The sequence below is a fragment of the Salvelinus fontinalis genome, chromosome 36 (genome assembly GCF_029448725.1).
Source record: "Salvelinus fontinalis isolate EN_2023a chromosome 36, ASM2944872v1, whole genome shotgun sequence".
NCBI lineage: Eukaryota > Metazoa > Chordata > Actinopteri > Salmoniformes > Salmonidae > Salvelinus > Salvelinus fontinalis.
The window spans coordinates 19,365,599-19,383,717 of record NC_074700.1 but is presented as its reverse complement, the minus strand read 5'-3'; the positions used below and the strand labels follow the sequence as shown (position 1 = coordinate 19,383,717).

At 42.3% G+C, this 18,119-nt stretch overlaps 2 protein-coding genes across 4 annotated transcripts in view; one reads left to right on the top strand and one right to left on the bottom strand.

Annotated features, from left to right (window-relative positions):
* Nucleotides 1-375: 375 nt before the first annotated feature.
* Nucleotides 376-2,489, top strand: LOC129835462 (GTPase IMAP family member 9-like). The gene has a single exon (XM_055901099.1). It carries the CDS (start codon nt 1,272-1,274, stop codon nt 2,487-2,489), a length of 1,218 nt encoding a protein of 405 aa, XP_055757074.1. The 5' UTR covers nt 376-1,271.
* A 9,118-nt stretch (nt 2,490-11,607) lies between these two features.
* LOC129835364 (alpha-actinin-3) overlaps nt 11,608-18,119 on the bottom strand; it is a 52,073-nt gene continuing 45,561 nt past the window's right edge. For all 3 annotated transcript variants that reach the window (XM_055900992.1, XM_055900990.1, XM_055900989.1), the window contains 5 exons: nt 17,133-17,279; nt 16,759-16,824; nt 14,148-14,306; nt 13,934-14,010; nt 11,608-13,597 (listed from right to left, as the gene is read on the bottom strand). In XM_055900992.1, the coding sequence (XP_055756967.1) occupies nt 13,516-13,597; nt 13,934-14,010; nt 14,148-14,306; nt 16,759-16,824; nt 17,133-17,279 (531 nt within the window). In that variant the 3' untranslated portion in view covers nt 11,608-13,515. The remainder of the gene's footprint in view (nt 13,598-13,933; nt 14,011-14,147; nt 14,307-16,758; nt 16,825-17,132; nt 17,280-18,119) is intronic.

Genomic DNA, 18,119 nt, shown 5'->3' with positions numbered 1-18,119 from the left:
ATCCGACCTCGTAACACAACAAAATGTGGAAAAAGTCAAGGGGTGTGAATACCTTCTGAAAGCGCTCTGCGTCTTACTAATCTTACAGTCACATTACAGTGTTTACATTTATACAAGTTTTACAGTTCTTTTATTTTTAATTAATTATTAATTATTTATTTAATTTCCAGGACTTATCCTGGAAAATGGTTGTAGTTCTGAACAGTTGCAACTGGTCTAACTTCAACAGTTTTGCCACTCCCTTTATGGTGAACAATGGGAAATAAAACACAAAGCTTCACATAGTAATATAGTTTTCCTTTTTTACATTTATTCCAAGATGTTTGTCTTTAACTTTCAAATAGATTGTGTGGAAGCAAGCTCTTGGAGTGGGTGATAGAATATAATAAAATGAGGAAGGAAGGAGGAGAGGAGGGAAGGAGGAGAGGAGGGAAGGAAAGAGGAGAGGAGGGAAGGAGGAGAGGAGTGAAGGAGGAGAGGAGGAGCATAAGAGAGAAGACCGATGAGGAAGAGAAAGAATTCATACACACGGGAGTTACTGATACTGTCTCTGTCCGAAAGGCCCCCTATTCTCTAAGTAGTGCATTTGGTTACTTTGTATCAGGTCAAAAGTAGTGCACTACATAGGGAATAGGGTGTAGGCTCGGTGTCCCGCTAGCGGGACAACTTCCGGTGAAACTGGAGGGCGCGCAATTCAAATAAATATTATGGATTTAAACATTTATGTACACATACTGTAAGTGGCTTATATTCACTTACTCTACCCCTAAACTTTGTTTCAACAAGTCAAAATATGTTTCTATTAACTCCTCAGATACCCTAAAATGTAATCAAACTGTAATATTTCTTTCGGAAATAAGTATGTTCAATAGGAAACGAATGCAAACACGAATTTCCAAGACTGTGTCCTTCTACAAAAACAGATTTTTCTTATTCGTTTTTGAAGTTACAAGCCTGAAACCTTGAACATAGATTGCTGACACCCTATGGAAGCCATAGGAATTCCATCCAGGGAGCGTGCATTTCTAAGAGGATGGTCTCTCAAAAAAAGAAAAATTCTGGTTGGTTTTTATTTGTATTTTCTCCTACCATATCTATTGTGTTATATTCTCCTACATTATTTTAACATTTCTACAAACTTATAAGTGTTTTCTTTCCAATGGTACCAATTATGTGCATATCATGGCTTCAGGGCCTGAGTTACAGGCCATTTACTTTGGGCACGTCAGGAAGTGGAGAAAAAAGGGTCCTAGCCCTAAGAAGTTAACCCAATGAGGATTGTGCTGCTGGGAAAAACAGGATGGGGCAAAAGCAGTGCAGGAAACACCATCTTTGGAGGAGGAGATGAAGAGTTCAAGATAAACAGTTCAGCCAAGTCTAGAACGCACATGTGTGAAGCAAAGACCAAGATCATCAATGGAAGAAAACTCACTGTAGTAGACACACCTGGACTCTTTGACACAGACATCCCTGAAGAGGAGCTGAAACCTGAACTAGTGAGATGTATTGTAGAATGTGCTCCGGGGCCACATGCCTTTCTCATTGTGCTTAGAGTGGAAAAGTACACAGTCCTCGAGGAAAGAGTCATCACAGAAATCAAGAACTTTTTTTCACGACAGATCTTCAATTATGCCACAGTTCTCTTCATTTACGGTGACCAGCTTTATGAAGGAAAAACTATTCAGGATTTTGTGAAAACAAATAAGAAACTGAGTGAGCTTGTGGAGAAATGTGGAGGCCGCTGTCATGTCATTGACAACAAATACTGGAACAACAGTCAGCAGGATGAGTACAGGAACAATCAGTACCAAGTAACAGAGTTACTCAACACCATAGAGAGAGAGGACGGAGGAAGATGCTACGCCAATGAGATGCTTCAAGCAGTGGAGGGAGTCAAACAAGCAGAGAAAGAGAGTCTTAGAGAGTCAAACAGCCAGATGTCAGAGGAAGAGATCGGAAAACTAGCCAAGGAAAGAGCGAGAAAGAAACTCCTGATCAAGTTGTCAGGGGTAGCAACAGGTGTAGTGGTAGGAGCTCTACTTGGGGTTGTAGGGTCATTAGCAATAGTACTTTCTCTCATAAGTAGTACAGCAGCAGCAGCAAAAGCAGCAGCAGGAGCAGCAGCAGGAGGAGTAGCAGGAGGAGTTGCAGGAGTAGCAGTAGCAGGAGAAGTATCAGCAGCAGCAGGAGGAGTAGCAGGAGGAGTGGCAGCAGGAGGAGTAATGGCAGCAGCAGGAGGGGTAGTAGGAGGAGTAGCAGCAGCAGCAGGAGGAGTAGCAACAGCAGCAGGAGTAGCAGAAGGAGTAGCAGCAGCAGCAGGAGGAGTAGCAGCAGCAGGAGGACGAGCAACAGCAGCAGGAGTAGCAGAAGGAATAGCAGGAGGAGTAGCTGGAGGAGCTGGGGCAAACATTGGAGTGGGTACAGGGTTAAAGACGTATGTCAGAGGGGTAGCCTACAGCAAAGTGAGTTCGAGTGATGAAAAGAAGTAGCAGGAGCACTCTAGGTATTCAGAAAACACAGGTGAAATGAGTGAATGAGTGTTGACAACCTGTGTAGTTTACTATACACAACAGTCAGTACCAAACCACAGAAGAAGAAAAACTATTCAAACAAATAATAAACATTTCAGACAAATCAAACCTTATAACATGTCATTCTTTTAACATAACTACAGTAGCACGTTTTTTATTTAAATGTTTTAACAGAATTACAGTAGCACCTTTTTTATTTCAATGTTTTAACAGAATTACAGTAGCAAATGTTTGATTCCAATGTCATACAGAATTACAGTAGCAAATGTTTGATTGCTATTTTCAAATGATTAAATGAAAAATGATTTCCTTTCAATGTAAATGATGTAATGAGTCAAATAAAAAATACCACAAAAAAACACATTATACTGTATATAACATGCATGACTACATCTCTGTCGTTATAATGTTGTATGAGTTGAATAAGCTGGAGACAGAGAAGTGGCTCATAAAATCGTGTTTACCACAACGTTGATTTTATATCAGGGTTTCCCTTTTCACAGCTTACTAACTTTAAGTTTATGTAAGTGTAGTCAGTGACATCAGCTATTACCAGCTATTACCAGCATTGTGGAAATATGTTTAAGTTTATTCACTCAAAAATCTTCAACATTTTTTATGATCACTATGGTATTGTCTGTATTTACTATTTTTTATGATTAAGACTTTAGGACTGTGGACTGGCATGTATTCTACACACTGTTGATTGAATTACAAAAACAAAATAGCTAATTGTTCACAATCTGTTGGATATTCATGTGTACGTTAAAACAGTCATTTATTTAAAAGCATAAGAGGTATTTAGAGCCTATTAGAGTTTTCCTTATTCAGTATCTTGTTCAGGTCAGCTCTATCTCGAAGGCAGGAAGTAATGTGAAAGTTTAAGTTTAGGCAAGAAATGTGATTGGTTGAGTTCAAGCAAGCAATTCCATTCGTCCTGTTGTAAGAGCAGATCTGCCTCAAGGGCAGGAAATGAATGTGATTGGTTAAGTTTAGGCACAAGGAACCCACGTGTTATCCCCATCACCCACCACCAACCTAGCCTGGTGCAGTTGTGTAAAGTACCTAAGTAAAAATACTCTAAACTACTACTGTGATGGAAATTATGTTTGTGATTTTCTAATAGCCAATTTCTGTGTTATGTTTGTGCTTTTTCTATAAACCCATTTCTGTGTTCATGCAAGTGACTGATTGAAGGAATCCTCACTATCAGTATCTGCAATTTGGCAGTACGCCCAGAGACTTGTTTAGAGAAATGGATGTATCAGTTTCAAGGCCTCGGCTCAGAGAGAGGAAGCCTCGTGAGGTATTGGTCTGTCACATGCAGACCCAGTATTTGTCGTCACATGAATGAAGCAAACATTCCTTCTGAATGGTGAATAAACTAAATCATGCAAATAGAACGTGTCCGTATCTAAGGGAACTAACGGGACTGCCCCGTGAGAGCTCACTTCAGACCGCTACTTTACACATCTAAGTTTGACTGTGACCTCTCCACCTTGATAACAATAAACAATGATTAATTTCAGATTGACTTTGAGTGTCCCTGTGTAAGAACTTCCACAGAAGTCGTTTTTTGGGGGGTATCTGTACTCTACTTTACTATTTCTATTTTGGACAACTTTTACTTTATACTTCACTACATTCCTAAAGAAAAGTATGTACTTTTTACTGCATACATTTTCGCTGACACCCAAAAACACTTTTGAATGCCTATCAGGATAGGAAAAGTAGCAAATATTTTATTTCAATGTTTTACAGAATTACAATAGCAAATGTTTGATTGCTGTTTTCAAATGATTAGAATATTTAATTTCAATGTAAATGATGTAATGAGTCAAATGAAAAATAACACACAAAAATGGCACCCACTACATGTATTTTGGCGTTGTAGAGAGATTACCAGATTTTGGCAATCTATACATACTGCTGCACAGAAAATACTAGCTGTACAGTTTGATATGAACCTGTGTCTCTATCTTCTTAATGCCCAGCAGGACTTTGTTATTTATCCAGACAGAGAAAATGTGTTTATGACTATCACATACTTAACTAAGAAATGTATTCTCCTACAGTGGGCATCTAATTCTTCTCCTACATTTAAAATGTGGACTGACTAGATTGTTGACTTTCTCCCTCTTGAAAAGCTCACTTATGACCTCCGCAAGAGACAGCCCAGGTTTGATAGACCTTTGTTTCCACTACTCAACTATGTTTCAAATTGGACAGAGTGAATGGGGTGATTAGGAAAATGAGTGTATATACATGTTGTGTAAGGTGCTGTAAAAAATTATTCTTTGCTCATGATCTCAGCTAAAGCTGGAAATACACTACCGGTCAAAAGTTTTAGAACAGCTACTCATTCAAGGGTTTTTCTTTATTTTTACTATTTTCTACATTGTAGAAAAATAGTGAAGACATCAAAACTATGAAAAAACATATGGAATCATGTAGTAACCAAAAAATATATATTTAATATTTGAGATTCTTCAAATAGCCACGCTTTGCCTTGATGACAGCTTTGTACACTCTTGGCATTCTCTCAACCAGCTTCACCTGGAATGCTTTTCCAACCATCTTGAAGGAGTTCCCACATATGCTGAGCACTTGGTGGCTGCTTTTCCTTCTCTCTGCGGTCCGACTCATCCCTAACCATTTCAATTTGGTTGAGGTCGGATTGTGGAGGCCAGGTCATCTGATGCATCACTCTCCTTCTTGGTCAAAATAATAATAATTCACATCAATCTACACACAATACCCTATAATGACAAAGCGAAAACTGTTTTTTAGAAATGTTTGCATATTTATTGAAAATAAAAAACAAATACCTTATTTACTTAAGTATTCAGACCCTTAGCTATGAGACTCGAAATTTAGCTCAGATGCATCCTGTTTCCATTGATCATCCTTGAGAAGTTTGGACTCCAACTTGATTGGAGTCCACTTTTTTGAGGTCACTCTCTTTTCAATGGTTTTCATTGGGAATCCAGATTTCTAAGGGACATTACATTTACATTTAAGTCATTTAGCAGACGCTCTTATCCAGAGCGACTTACAAATTGGTGCATTCACCTTATGACATCCAGTGGAACAGCCACTTTACAATAGTGCATCTAAATCTTTTAAGGGGGGGGGGGGGGGCAGAAGGATTGCTTTATCCTATCCTAGGTATTCCTTGAAGAGGTGGGGTTTCAGGTGTCTCCGGAAGGTGGTGATTGACTCCGCTGTCCTGTTCTTGCAGTTCCTACCGCTTCCACTGGATGTCACCAGTCTTTAAAAATTGGTTGAGGTTTTTCCTTTGTGTAATGAAGAAGTAGCCCTGTTCAGAACGAGGCTCACTTCAAGTGTACTGTTAGATAGAGGCGCGTGACCAGAAAGCTAGCTACAGTTTTCTTTCCTCCTGTATTGAACAGAGATCATCCCGTCTTCAATTTCATCGATTATTTACGTAAGAAAATACCTAAAGTTGTATTACAAAAGTAGTTTGAAATGTTTTGGCAAAGTTTACAGGTAACTTTTGAGATATTTTGTAGTCACGTTGCGCAAGTTGGAACCGGTGTTTTTCTGGATCAAACGCGCCAAATAAATGGACATTTTGGATATATATCGACGGAATTAATCGAACAAAAGGACCATTTGTGATGTTTATGGGACATGTTGGTGTGCCAACAAAAGAAGCTCGTCAAAGGTAAGGCATGATTTATATTTTTATTTCTGCGTTTTGTGTCGCGCCTGCAGGGTTGAAATATGCTTTTCTCTCTTTGTTTACGGAGGTGCTATCCTCAGACAATAGCATCGTTTGCTTTCGCCGAAAAGCCTTTTTGAAATCTGACATGTTGGCTGGATTCACAACAAGTGTAGCTTTAATTTGGTATCTTACATGTGTGATTTCATGAAAGTTATTTTTATAGTAATTTATTTGAATTTGGCGCTCTGCATTTTCACTGGCTTTTGGCCAGGTGGGACGCGTCCCACATATCCCAGAGAGGTTAACTGTTGTCATGATGTTGCCCTCTTTGGGTACAGCGAGCACCATCCCCCGCTCTCTGCTCCTACAACCAGACTGCTGTGGTCAGAGAGAGGTCGTAAATTCCTGAGGAGAGGATCTCCTCATGGCCACACAGTATAGAGACAGAGTGAGTTTTCATAGAGAACAAAGGAATTTCTTCCACCTCACAGAACTTGAGGTCCGAACAACATTTATGTTCCGGAGAAGGTATAAAAGATCGGTGAAGAATCCAGCTACGAACTCGTCCTTTGTTTCATTTTTGTGAGACTCATAGGAGACGGTGCGGCCACATTACCATAACGCTGTTTACATAATAGCATCAGATATGAGGTTTACATCTAATTGTTGTATAAGATGAATGAGTGAGGATGATACTGTTTGTAAAATTGTGTAATGTGATTTTGGACTGTTTAATGAAGGAAACTCCAATTCCCTTTTGAGTTGAACTAAATCAGAGGACCGCCCATGAGCCCAGTTAGGGTCAGGCATCCTGGGACACCCCTTTTCTGCAATTCCGAATAAAACCCCAACTTTGAGAAATTCTCAGGAGACCATGTTTTTCTCCATTACGAGAGGACGAAGGTTGCAGACCATTGCTGAATCTTTTAACCATACCACGTGGTTAAACTCTTAGACTATCGATACCGACAGAATAAGAACAAGTATTTGATATTAATTACTAGTCTGCAGCTAGGAAGTCGGTATCATTGAACGCAAAGAACGACAACCGCCGAAACGTCCATTCTACAACAACATGATTTAATGTCGCTCTGAACTATCCCCTCTAACCACGACAGACAGAGAGAGAGAGAAACTGACAATTCTACAAAAGAAACAAACTTTTCAACAGCGATCAAGACGACACAATGAGCGTAAATATATATATTGATTGCAATTGTTCCCGAATGAGTGAGCGTTCATGTGTAAAGGATTAGTATTTCAATTGTTATAATTATCAACTCTGTAGTGACTTCTCAGGTGACCCCCCACTCCCCCTTTTGTTAAACAAGCCGCCATGCCGGTTTAGCCCACATTCTCCTATCATTTCTTGTAACCATATTTACTTTGTTTGTTTGTTTATGCATTTCTGTGAATTACTTAGTTAGTAAATAAATGATTTAAGACAATTGATGTATGGATGACTCATAGTGAAGACTGGGTTTGTGCAGCTAACCAATAATTTACGACGTTTGGAATGAGACTAACGTGAGGTAAAGTAAATCATTCATTCCTTCGAAGACTAATTGATCAGATATAAAATATCTGAAAAGATATTAGGAAATTATAACTTTGTAATCTGAATATTTTCCTTGGTTCCCCGACTTCCTAGTTAATTACAGTTACATGATTAATCAGTTTAATCGCGTAATACTAATTACAGAGAATCTTTGATAAAAACTAAAAGTCTTCATTTAATGATAGTAAAGACACGACACTGTGCATGTCAGAGCAAAAAAGGTCTAGTAAAGACTCTCAGACAATGAGAAACAGGGTTCTCTGGTCTGATGAACCCAAGATTGAACCCTGAATGTCAAGTGTCACATCTGGAGGAAACCTGGCACCATCCCTACGGTGAAGCATGGTGGTGGCAGCATCACGCTATGGGGATGTTTTTCAGCGGCAGGGACTGGGAGACTAGTCAAGATTGAGGGAAAGATGAATGGAGCAATGTACAGAGAGAGATCCTTGATGAAAACCTGCTCCAGAGCGCTCTGGACCCCGGCCTAAGCGAAGGTTCCCCTTCCAACAGAACAATGACCAAAAGCACACAACCAAGACAACGCAGGAGTGGCTTCGGGACAAGTCTCTGAATGTCCTTGAGTGGGGCAGCCAGAGCCCGGACTTGAACCCGATCTAACATCTCTGGAGAGACCTGAAAACTCCCCACCAAACCTGACAGAGCTTGAGATGATCTGCAGAGAAGAATGGGAGAAACTCCCCAAATACAGGTGTGCCAATCTTTTTTGCAACAAGGCACTAAAGTAATACTACAAAAAAAATGTGCCAAAGCAATTCACTTTTGTCCTGAATACAAAGTGTTATGTTTGGGGCCAATCCAGTACAACACAATACTGAGTACCACTGTCCATATTTTCAAGCATAGTGTTAGCTGCATTATGTTGTGGGTATTATATATATATATTTTTTTTTTCACCTTTATTTAACCAGGTAGGCTAGTTGAGAACAAGTTCTCATTTGCAACTGCGACCTGGCCAAGATAAAGCATAGCAGTGTGAACAGACAACAACACAGAGTTACACATGGAGTAAACAATAAACAAGTCAATAACATGGTAGAAAAAAGAGAATCTATATACAATGTGTGCAAAAGGCATGAGGTAGGCAATAAATCGAATAATTACAATTTAGCAGATTAACACTGGAGTGATAAATCATCAGATGATCATGTGCAAGAAGAGATACTGGTGTGCAAAAGAGCAGAAAAGTAAATAAATAAAAGCAGTATGGGGGTGAGGTAGGTAAATTGGGTGGGTAGTTTACAGATGGACTATGTACAGCTGCAGCGATCGGTTAGCTGCTCGGATAGCAGATTTTTAAAGTTGTTGAGGGAGATAAAAGTCTCCAACTTCAGAGATTTTTGCAATTCGTTCCAGTCGCAGGCAGCAGAGAACTGGAAGGAAAGGCGTCCAAATGAGGTTTTGGCTTTAGGGATGATCAGTGAGATACACCTGCTGGAGCGCGTGCTACGGGTGGGTGTAGCCATCGTGACCAGTGAACTGAGATAAGGCGGCACTTTACCTAGCATAGCCTTGTAGATGACCTGGAGCCAGTGGGTCTGACGACGAACATGTAGCGAGGGCCAGCCGACTAGGGCATACAGGTCGCAGTGGTGGGTCGTATAAGGTGCTTTAGTAACAAAACGGATGGCACTGTGATAAACTGCATCCAGTTTGCTGAGTAGAGTATTGGAAGCTATTTTGTAGATGACATCGCCGAAGTCGAGGATCGGTAGGATAGTCAGTTTTACTAGGGTAAGTTTGGCGGCGTGAGTGAAGGAGGCTTTGTTCCGGAATAGAAAGCCGACTCTAGATTTGATTTTGGATTGGAGATGTTTGATATGAGTCTGGAAGGAGAGTTTGCAGTCTAGCCAGACACCTAGGTACTTATAGATGTCCACATATTCTAGGTCGGAACCGTCCAGGGTGGTGATGCTAGTCGGGCGTGCGGGTGCAGGCAGCGAACGGTTGAAAAGCATGCATTTGGTTTTACTAGCGTTTAAGAGCAGTTGGAGGCCACGGAAGGAGTGTTGTATGGCATTGAAGCTCGTTTGGAGGTTAGATAGCACAGTGTCCAGGGAAGGGCCGGAAGTATACAGAATGGTGTCGTCTGCGTAGAGGTGGATCAGGGAATCGCCCGCAGCAAGAGCAACATCATTGATGTATACAGAGAAAAGAGTCGGCCCGAGAATTGAACCCTGTGGTACCCCCATAGAGACTGCCAGAAGACCGGACAACATGCCCTCCGATTTGACACACTGAACTCTGTCTGCAAAGTAGTTGGTGAACCAGGCAAGGCAGGGTTGGTGAACCAGGCAAGGCAGTCATTAGCTGGGAGGAGCTGCTCTTGTTTTCCATGGACTTTACAGTATCCCAGAACTTTTTGGAGTTAGAGCTACAGGATGCAAAAAAGCTGGCCTTTGCTTTCCTGACTGACTGCGTGTATTGGTTCCTGACTTCCCTGAACAGTTGCATATCGCGGGGGCTCTTCGATGCTATTGCAGTTCGCCACAGGATGTTTTTGTGCTGGTCGAGGGCAGTCAGGTCTGGAGTGAACCAAGGGCTATATCTGTTCTTGGTTCTGCATTTTTTGAACGGAGCATGCTTGTCTAATATGGTGAGGAAGTAACTTTTAAAGAATGACCAGGCATCCTCAACTGACGGGATGAGGTCAATATCCTTCCAGGGTACCCGGGCCAGGTCGATTAGAAAGGCATGCTTGTAATCATTCAGGACTGGGAAGTTTTTCAGGATAAAAATAAACAGAGTAGAGCTAAGCTCAGGCAAGAAAGAAGAAAACCTGGTTCAGTCTGCTTTCCAAGACACTGGGAGCAAAATTCACCTTTCAGCAGGACAATAACTTAAAACATGTTGCCAAATATATACTGAGTTGCTTACCAAGACGACATTGAATGTTTCTCAGTGGCCTAGTTACAGTTTTGACTTAAATCAGCTTCATAATCTATGGCAAGACTTAATAATGTCTGTCTATCAATGATCAAAAACCAACTTGACAGAGCTTGATAAATGTAAAACATAATCATGCAAAAAGGCAGCTAAGACTTACCCTGAAAGAATCACAGCTGTAATCACTCTTAGAGACTTACCCTGAAAGAATCACAGCTGTAATCACTCTTAGAGACTTACCCTGAAAGAATCACAGCTGTAATCACTTTTAGAGACTTACCCTGAAAGAATCACAGCTGTAATCACTCTTCGAGACTTACCCTGAAAGAATCACAGCTGTAATCACTCTTAGAGACTTACCCTGAAAGAATCACAGCTGTAATCACTCTTAGGGACTTACCCTGAAAGAATCACAGCTGTAATCACTCTTAGAGACTTACCCTGAAAGAATCACAGCTGTAATCACTCTTAGAGACTTACCCTGAAAGAATCACAGCTGTAATCACTCTTAGGGACTTACCCTGAAAGAATCACAGCTGTAATCACTCTTAGAGACTTACCCTGAAAGAATCACAGCTGTAATCACTCTTAGAGACTTACCCTGAAAGAATCACAGCTGTAATCACTCTTAGAGACTTACCCTGAAAGAATCACAGCTGTAATCACTGCCAAAAGGGATTCTAACATTTATTGACTCATGGGGTTGAATACTTATCTAATCAAGATATATTATACATATATATATATATGTTTTGTAAATGTTACATTTTTTCTCCCACTTTGACAATACAGAGAATTATGTGTAGGTCGTTGACAAAAATATGACAATTATATCAATTTTAATACTTTCTGAAAGCACTATAAGTCTTACTAATCTTACAGTGTTTACATTCATACAAGTATTACAGCTCTTGTTTTTTAAAATTAATTATTTACTAATTATTTAATGTCCAGGAACTATCCTGGAAATTGGTTGTACTTGTGAACAGTTGCATCAACAGTATTGCCACTCCTTTTATGGTGAACGATGGGAAATAAAAACACAACACAAAACTTCACATAGTAATATAGTTTCCCTTTTTTAAATTTATTCCAAGTTGTGTGTCTTTAACTTTGAAATGGATTGTATGGAAGCAAGCTCTTGGACTGGGTGATAGAAGAGAATAAAGTGAGGAGGAGAGGAGGAGAGGAGGGGCATTATAGAGAAGACGGAAGAGGAAAATAAAGAATTCATACACATGGGAGTTACAGATGCTGGTTCTGTCCACAATTGACACCCTATTCCCTATGCAGTAAACTTGGTTACTTTGGATCAGGTCAAAAGTAGTGCACTACATAGGGAATAGGGTGCCATTTTGGACGAAGTCTGGGGCCTAACTATGGTCCACCATATCTCTTTACCTGATGTCCTGTCTCCCGCCCTCTCTCTCTCTCTCTCTCTCTCTCTCTCTCGTTCTCTCTCTCTCTCTCATTCTCGCTCTCTCTCTCGCTCTATTTAACACCTCTCTCTGTCTTTCTCTCCTCTCAAAACGCACAGCAAACAGACAACCGCAATACGAAGGGAGTGATGATAGAGGGTGACAGAGGAGAGAGGTGACGTCCTATCCTTCAAACAAAATGAGCTTTCCTGTCTGCAGGGTTACGGGTGACCAGTGGTGAACTAACTCTTATCCACAATGCATTACTCAGGTTGGTCTCTCTTGTTGGGCCTATGTGGTGGTGGGGGGGGGGGGGGGGTCTCATCAGACCTACTGCATTAACTTAGGGTGCGTCCAAAATAATCCCTAAAATCACAGGCTAAATTTGATTATTGACAACTAATGTTAACATAACATTAATGGTTGACAACTAGGTACTACGGTCTGTCTTTTTGTCTGAAGGTGAGCTTGAGACTGCATGGCTTTCTTACACATAATACAACTCAACATGTTGGATAGTTGGGATTCCTACTTAATGACAACGTTATGAAAACGTTGGCACAACGTTACAAGTTTCTATGGAAAGGGAGGGGCATATCTTCTGGGATAAGGGGGTGCTATAAAGAATTTGGGATGTAAGGGGGATTCAACCATTCAGATTGGACAGCATTTCCACTACAGTATAAACACAACATGCATCTGCATCAATACACAACCAACCAATCTTCTTCCACATTTGTGTAAGCCATTCTAACCAAAACATATTTTAATATTCTGAGAGGAGGACAGGTGGAAATTCTTAGAAAAAAAGGTGCTATCTTGAACCTAAAAGGGTTATTCGGCAGTCCTTATAGGAGAGCCCTTTGAAGAACCCTTTTTGGTTCCAGGTAGAACCCTTTTTCCTGAGAGTGTAGGGCCGGGGGCTTTGCTCCAATACTCTGCTATTCAACAATTGTTCAACAATTTTAGTATTTTTCTTTATTTCCGTTCTTTCTTTGTGATCTCTCTGTCCGGTTGATCATACTAAAGGGCAGTTAACATGAAGCAGATTATCGTGTGACTCCAGGCATTCTGGCTCATCAGGCACTTGGTGCAGTACGGATGACAGTATGAATGAGAGAGGGATGACAGTTAAACATTAAGATATCCAGACAGACCTAAACAGGACATGGTGAGTCTCTGAGTTTTGATCTGAGTAAAGCCTCCCACCCTCTCTGGGCAGTGTAGACAACGTGGAGGAAGGTTTAATATGAGGGAAACTTCAGATGACTGAGAGGAGGAGGATAGAGGGAGGATAAGTAAGGGGTAAGAGGAGGAGAGAAGGGAGAGGAGGGAAACAAGTCGCTCTCTCCATACAGGAGAGGGGGAAGATGAAGGGAGGAGAAAAGGAAGAGGAGGAGGAGGAGAGGGGGTTTATAAGTCGCTCTCTCCATAGAGAGCGCTGGAGAAGGAGATGTAGTCGAGGGCTCCGGCTGGGCCGTCAGCTCCAATGTACCTGGTAATAGATATACATTATATTACTAGAGAGGTCTAATGTACCTGGTTATAGAGATACATTATATTACTAGAGAGGTCTAATGTACCTGGTTATAGAGATACATTATATTACTAGAGAGGTCTAATGTACCTGGTTATAGAGATACATTATATTACTAGAGAGGTCTAATGTACCTGGTTATAGAGATACATTATATTACTAGAGAGGTCTAATGTACCTGGTCATAGAGATACATTATATTACTAGAGTGGCCTATGTCATAGCTGATTATGTTTTACGTTATGTTGCTAGGATGCCGATGTCCATTCTAGTGTTGTATGTAATTCTGTGTACCTGGTCATGCGGCTGATGCAGTACTCTGCCTGCTCTGGGGGCAGCTCCCTGCGTAGCTCATCAACCGTGATGTAGGACTGGAAGAGAAGAGGCATATATTTATTTCATTTATTCCATTTGTATGTATTTATTTCATTTTACCATGTTGTCCCACAGAAGTCCAAAGACCTCTGTCTCAAGGGAGACCTGGCCACATTACAATGTTCTTGGTCACCTTGTCTGAGGCCAGGATCTTGAAGGAGGCCATGACCTGATCGGCTGTGTCTGTCTCGGCTGTCTCGCGGGTCATGAAGTCGATAAAGGCCTGGAAGGTGACCACGCCCGTGTTGTTGGAATCCACCAGCGTCATGATGCGGGCAAACTCCACCTCACCCTATTGGACAGGACAACACATTTGGGTAAATTAGAACACTTCACTCAATCGGACAACACCTTAGAGTAGAGTAGAAAACGTTATTATCATTAAAGCTGCATTTCACAGCAGTTTATATGGTACAATGATTCTCTACACTTGCTTGTTTTGTCACATAAACTGAAATTAGGTGCACTATTAGAATTTTAGCAACCATAAAATGGCGGAACGATTTCTGCATATTGTACCTTTAAATTGTTTGTCATTAATTAAAGCATTACAAATATACAAACGCCAATATACAGCAAACACCACCTCACCCTACTGGTCAACAAGTTAGAATATATTACACCTTCATATCATTGTAGGGGAGAACATGTTTTGGAACATGTCTTGAATGGAAACTAATGTCATTTTATTGTCACGTTCCTGACCTTATTTGCCTTTGTTTTACTTTGTTAAGTTGGTCAGGACGTGAGCTGGGTGGGTAGTCTATGTTATGTGTTTCTATGTTGGGTTGAATGTGTTGCCTGATATGGTTCTCAATTAGAGGCAGGTGTTTGACGTTTCCTCTGATTGAGAACCATATTAAGGTAGGCTGTTCTCACTGTTTGTTGGTGGGTGATTGTTCCTGTGTCTGTTGCACCACACGGGACTGTTTCGTTTGTTCGTTCGTTTGGCTAGTCTTTCCTGTTCGTGCGTTCTTCGTGTCTATATGTAAGTTCTCAAGTTCAGGTCTGTCTACGTCGTTTGTTGTTTTGTAGTTTGTGTAAGAGTTTTCGTGTTTCGTCTTTCTTTAATAAATTCCATTATGTCTGCATACAACGCTGCGTTTTGGTCCGACCCTTACTCCTCCATTAGACAGCCGTTACAGAATCACCCACCAACCAAGGACCAAGCGGCGTGGGAGAAAGCAACAGCGATCGCAGGATTCATGGAAATGGGAGGAAATATTGGACGGAAAAGGTCCATGGGCACAGCCAGGAGAATATCGCCGCCCTCGTGAAGAGCTGGAGGCAGCTAAAGCCGAGAGGCGGTGGTATGAGGAGGCAGCACGGAAGCGAGGCTGGAAACCTGTGAGTCAAGCCCAAAAATGTATTGGGGGGGGGGATACAAGGTAGTGTGGCGAAGTCAGGTAGGAGACCTGCGCCAACTCCCCGAGCTTACCGTGGAGAGCGAGAGTACGGGCAGACACCGTGTTATGCGGTAGAGCGCACGGTGTCTCCTGTACGTGTGCATAGCCCGGTGCGGGTTATTCCACCTCCCCGCACTGGCAGGGCTAGATTGAGTATTGAGCCGGATGTCATGAAGCCGGCCCAACGCATCTGGCCACCAGTGCGTCTCCTCGGGCCGGCATACGTGGCACCAGCCTTACGCATGGTGTCCCCGGTTCGCATACACAGCCCAGTGCGGGTTATTCCACCTCACCGCACTGGTCGGGCGACGGGGAGCATACAACCAGGTAAGGTTGGGCAGGCTCAGTGCTCAAGGGAGCCAGTACGCCTGCATGGTCCGATATATCCGGCGCCACGTCCCCGCCCCAGCCCAGTTCCACCAGGGCCGGCACCACGCACCAAGCCTCCTGTGCGTCTCCAGAGCCCTGTTCCTCCTCCACGCACTAGCCCAATGGTGCGTGTCTCCTGCCCATTACCACCAGTGCCTACACCACGCACCAAGCCTCCTGTGCGTTTCCAGAGTCCTGTGCGTCCTGTTGCTGCTCCCCACACTAGCCCTGAGATGCGTGTCCCCAGCCCGGTACCACCAGTTCCGGCACCACGCACCAGGCCTATAGTGCGCTTTGAGAAACCAGTGTGCCCTGTTCCTGCTCCCCGCACTAGGTTTGAGGTGCGTGTTTCCAGTCCGGTACCACCAGTTCCGGCACCACGCACCGGGCCTACTGTGCGCCTCAGCAGGTCAGAGTCGGCCGTCTGCCCAACGCCGCCTGCACTGCTCGTGACTGTTTCTCGGGACTGTTTCGTTTGTTCGTTCGTTTGGCTAGTCTTTCCTGTTTGTGCGTTCTTCGTGTCTATATGTAAGTTCTCAAGTTCAGGTCTGTCTACGTTGTTTGTTGTTTTGTAGTTTGTGTAAGAGTTTTCGTGTTTCGTCCTTCTTTAATAAATTCCATTATGTCTGCATACAACGCTGCGTTTTGGTCCGACCCTTACTCCTCCTCCTCATCCGAGGAGGAGGAATTAGAAAGCCGTTACATTTATACTATAGCTGTATATAACCAGATAGACTAAAGTCATTTCATAAAAAGGGAGCACAGGTGGCTGGTGGCATCTTAATTGGGGAGTACAGGCTCATAATAATAGCTGGAGCAGAATAAATGGAATGGTATAAAACATACCAAACATACCATTCCATTCACTCCGTTCCAGCCATTATTATGAGCTGTCCTCCCCTCACCAGCCTCCTGTGAAAGGGACTGTTGTATGTGAGGCTACTTCCTGTTGGTAGCTAGGCTACTCACCAGATCGTAACCCATGGAGATGAGACAGGCACGGAAGTCGTCTGGGTCCATCATGCCGTTTCTCTTCTGAGAGAGACAGAACACAACCATCAGTGTTTATGATTGGACGTTATGTCCAATGTAATGATCCATTATGTGAATGCTACACGCTAGTGATACAGTAACACTCTGTGAGGAGGAACCACTATGATGGCAAGAAACCACTAAACATTCCAACATTCACACTTAAAACAACCACAATTTACAGTCATTGCAAGTAAAAACCTCTTCAAAATGGCCGCTATCTGCAAAATCAGAGCCAGGACGAGAGAAAAGACAAGTGTGAGATCAAGAAAAGCAAGTCCAAGAACAATAAACTGTTTTAGTTTCATTACCCTGTCGAAGTGGTTGAAGGAGGCCCGGAACTCGTTGAGCTGCTCCTGGCTGATGCCCTTGGCGTCGCGGGTCAAGATCTGGTTCTCCACCTCGTTGATGGTGCGGGCGATGGTGGTCAGGAGCTGCTCCCAGCCCACACGGATATGCTGCCGAGGTAAGGAGGGTGAGGGAGGAAGATAGGGAGAGAAGACGAGGAATGGAGATGAAGGGTTTGGATAGTTGGTAAGCATCATAGGTCTACCAAGTTGGGGGTTAGTATGTGAGTGTCTGGGATGGTTGAAACATCTAGACTAAAGTAGCACAGGTGTGTATATTCATATGCATTTGGGATCTTCTCCAGAGTAGTTTATATGGTGTAAAATATTTATGTTACTTGGGTTAGGTTCCTTTACATCAGGGCTCTCCAACCCTGTTCATGGAAAGCTGCTGTCCAGTAGGTTTTCACTTCAACCCTAATCTAGTGCACCTGATTTGAATAATTAGCTGCTTGATACGCTGAATCAAGTTATAACTGGGGTTGGAGCGGAAACCTAAAGGCCGGTAGCTCTCCAGGAATAATTTAGGAAGTATACAATACTTGATACGACCTCCATGATGTATTTGGTTGTGTTGTGTAGTTGTGTAGTTGTCTAGTTGTGTGTTGTGTGTGTGTATTTGTCTAGTTGTGTGTTGTGTAGTTGGTTGTGTTGTGTAGTTGTCTAGTTGTCTAGTTGTGTGTTGTGTAGTTGTGTGTTGTGTAGTTGGTTGTGTTGTGTAGTTGTCTAGTTGTCTAGTTGTGTGTTGTGTAGTTGGTTGTGTTGTGTAGTTGTCTAGTTGTCTAGTTGTGTGTTGTGTAGTTGTGTGTTGTGTAGTTGGTTGTGTTGTGTAGTTGGTTGTGTAGTTGTGTGTTGTGTAGTTGGTTGTGTAGTTGTGTAGTTGTGTAGTTGGTAGTGTTGTGTAGTTGTCTAGTTGGTTGTGTTGTGTAGTTGTGTGTTGTGTAGTTGTGT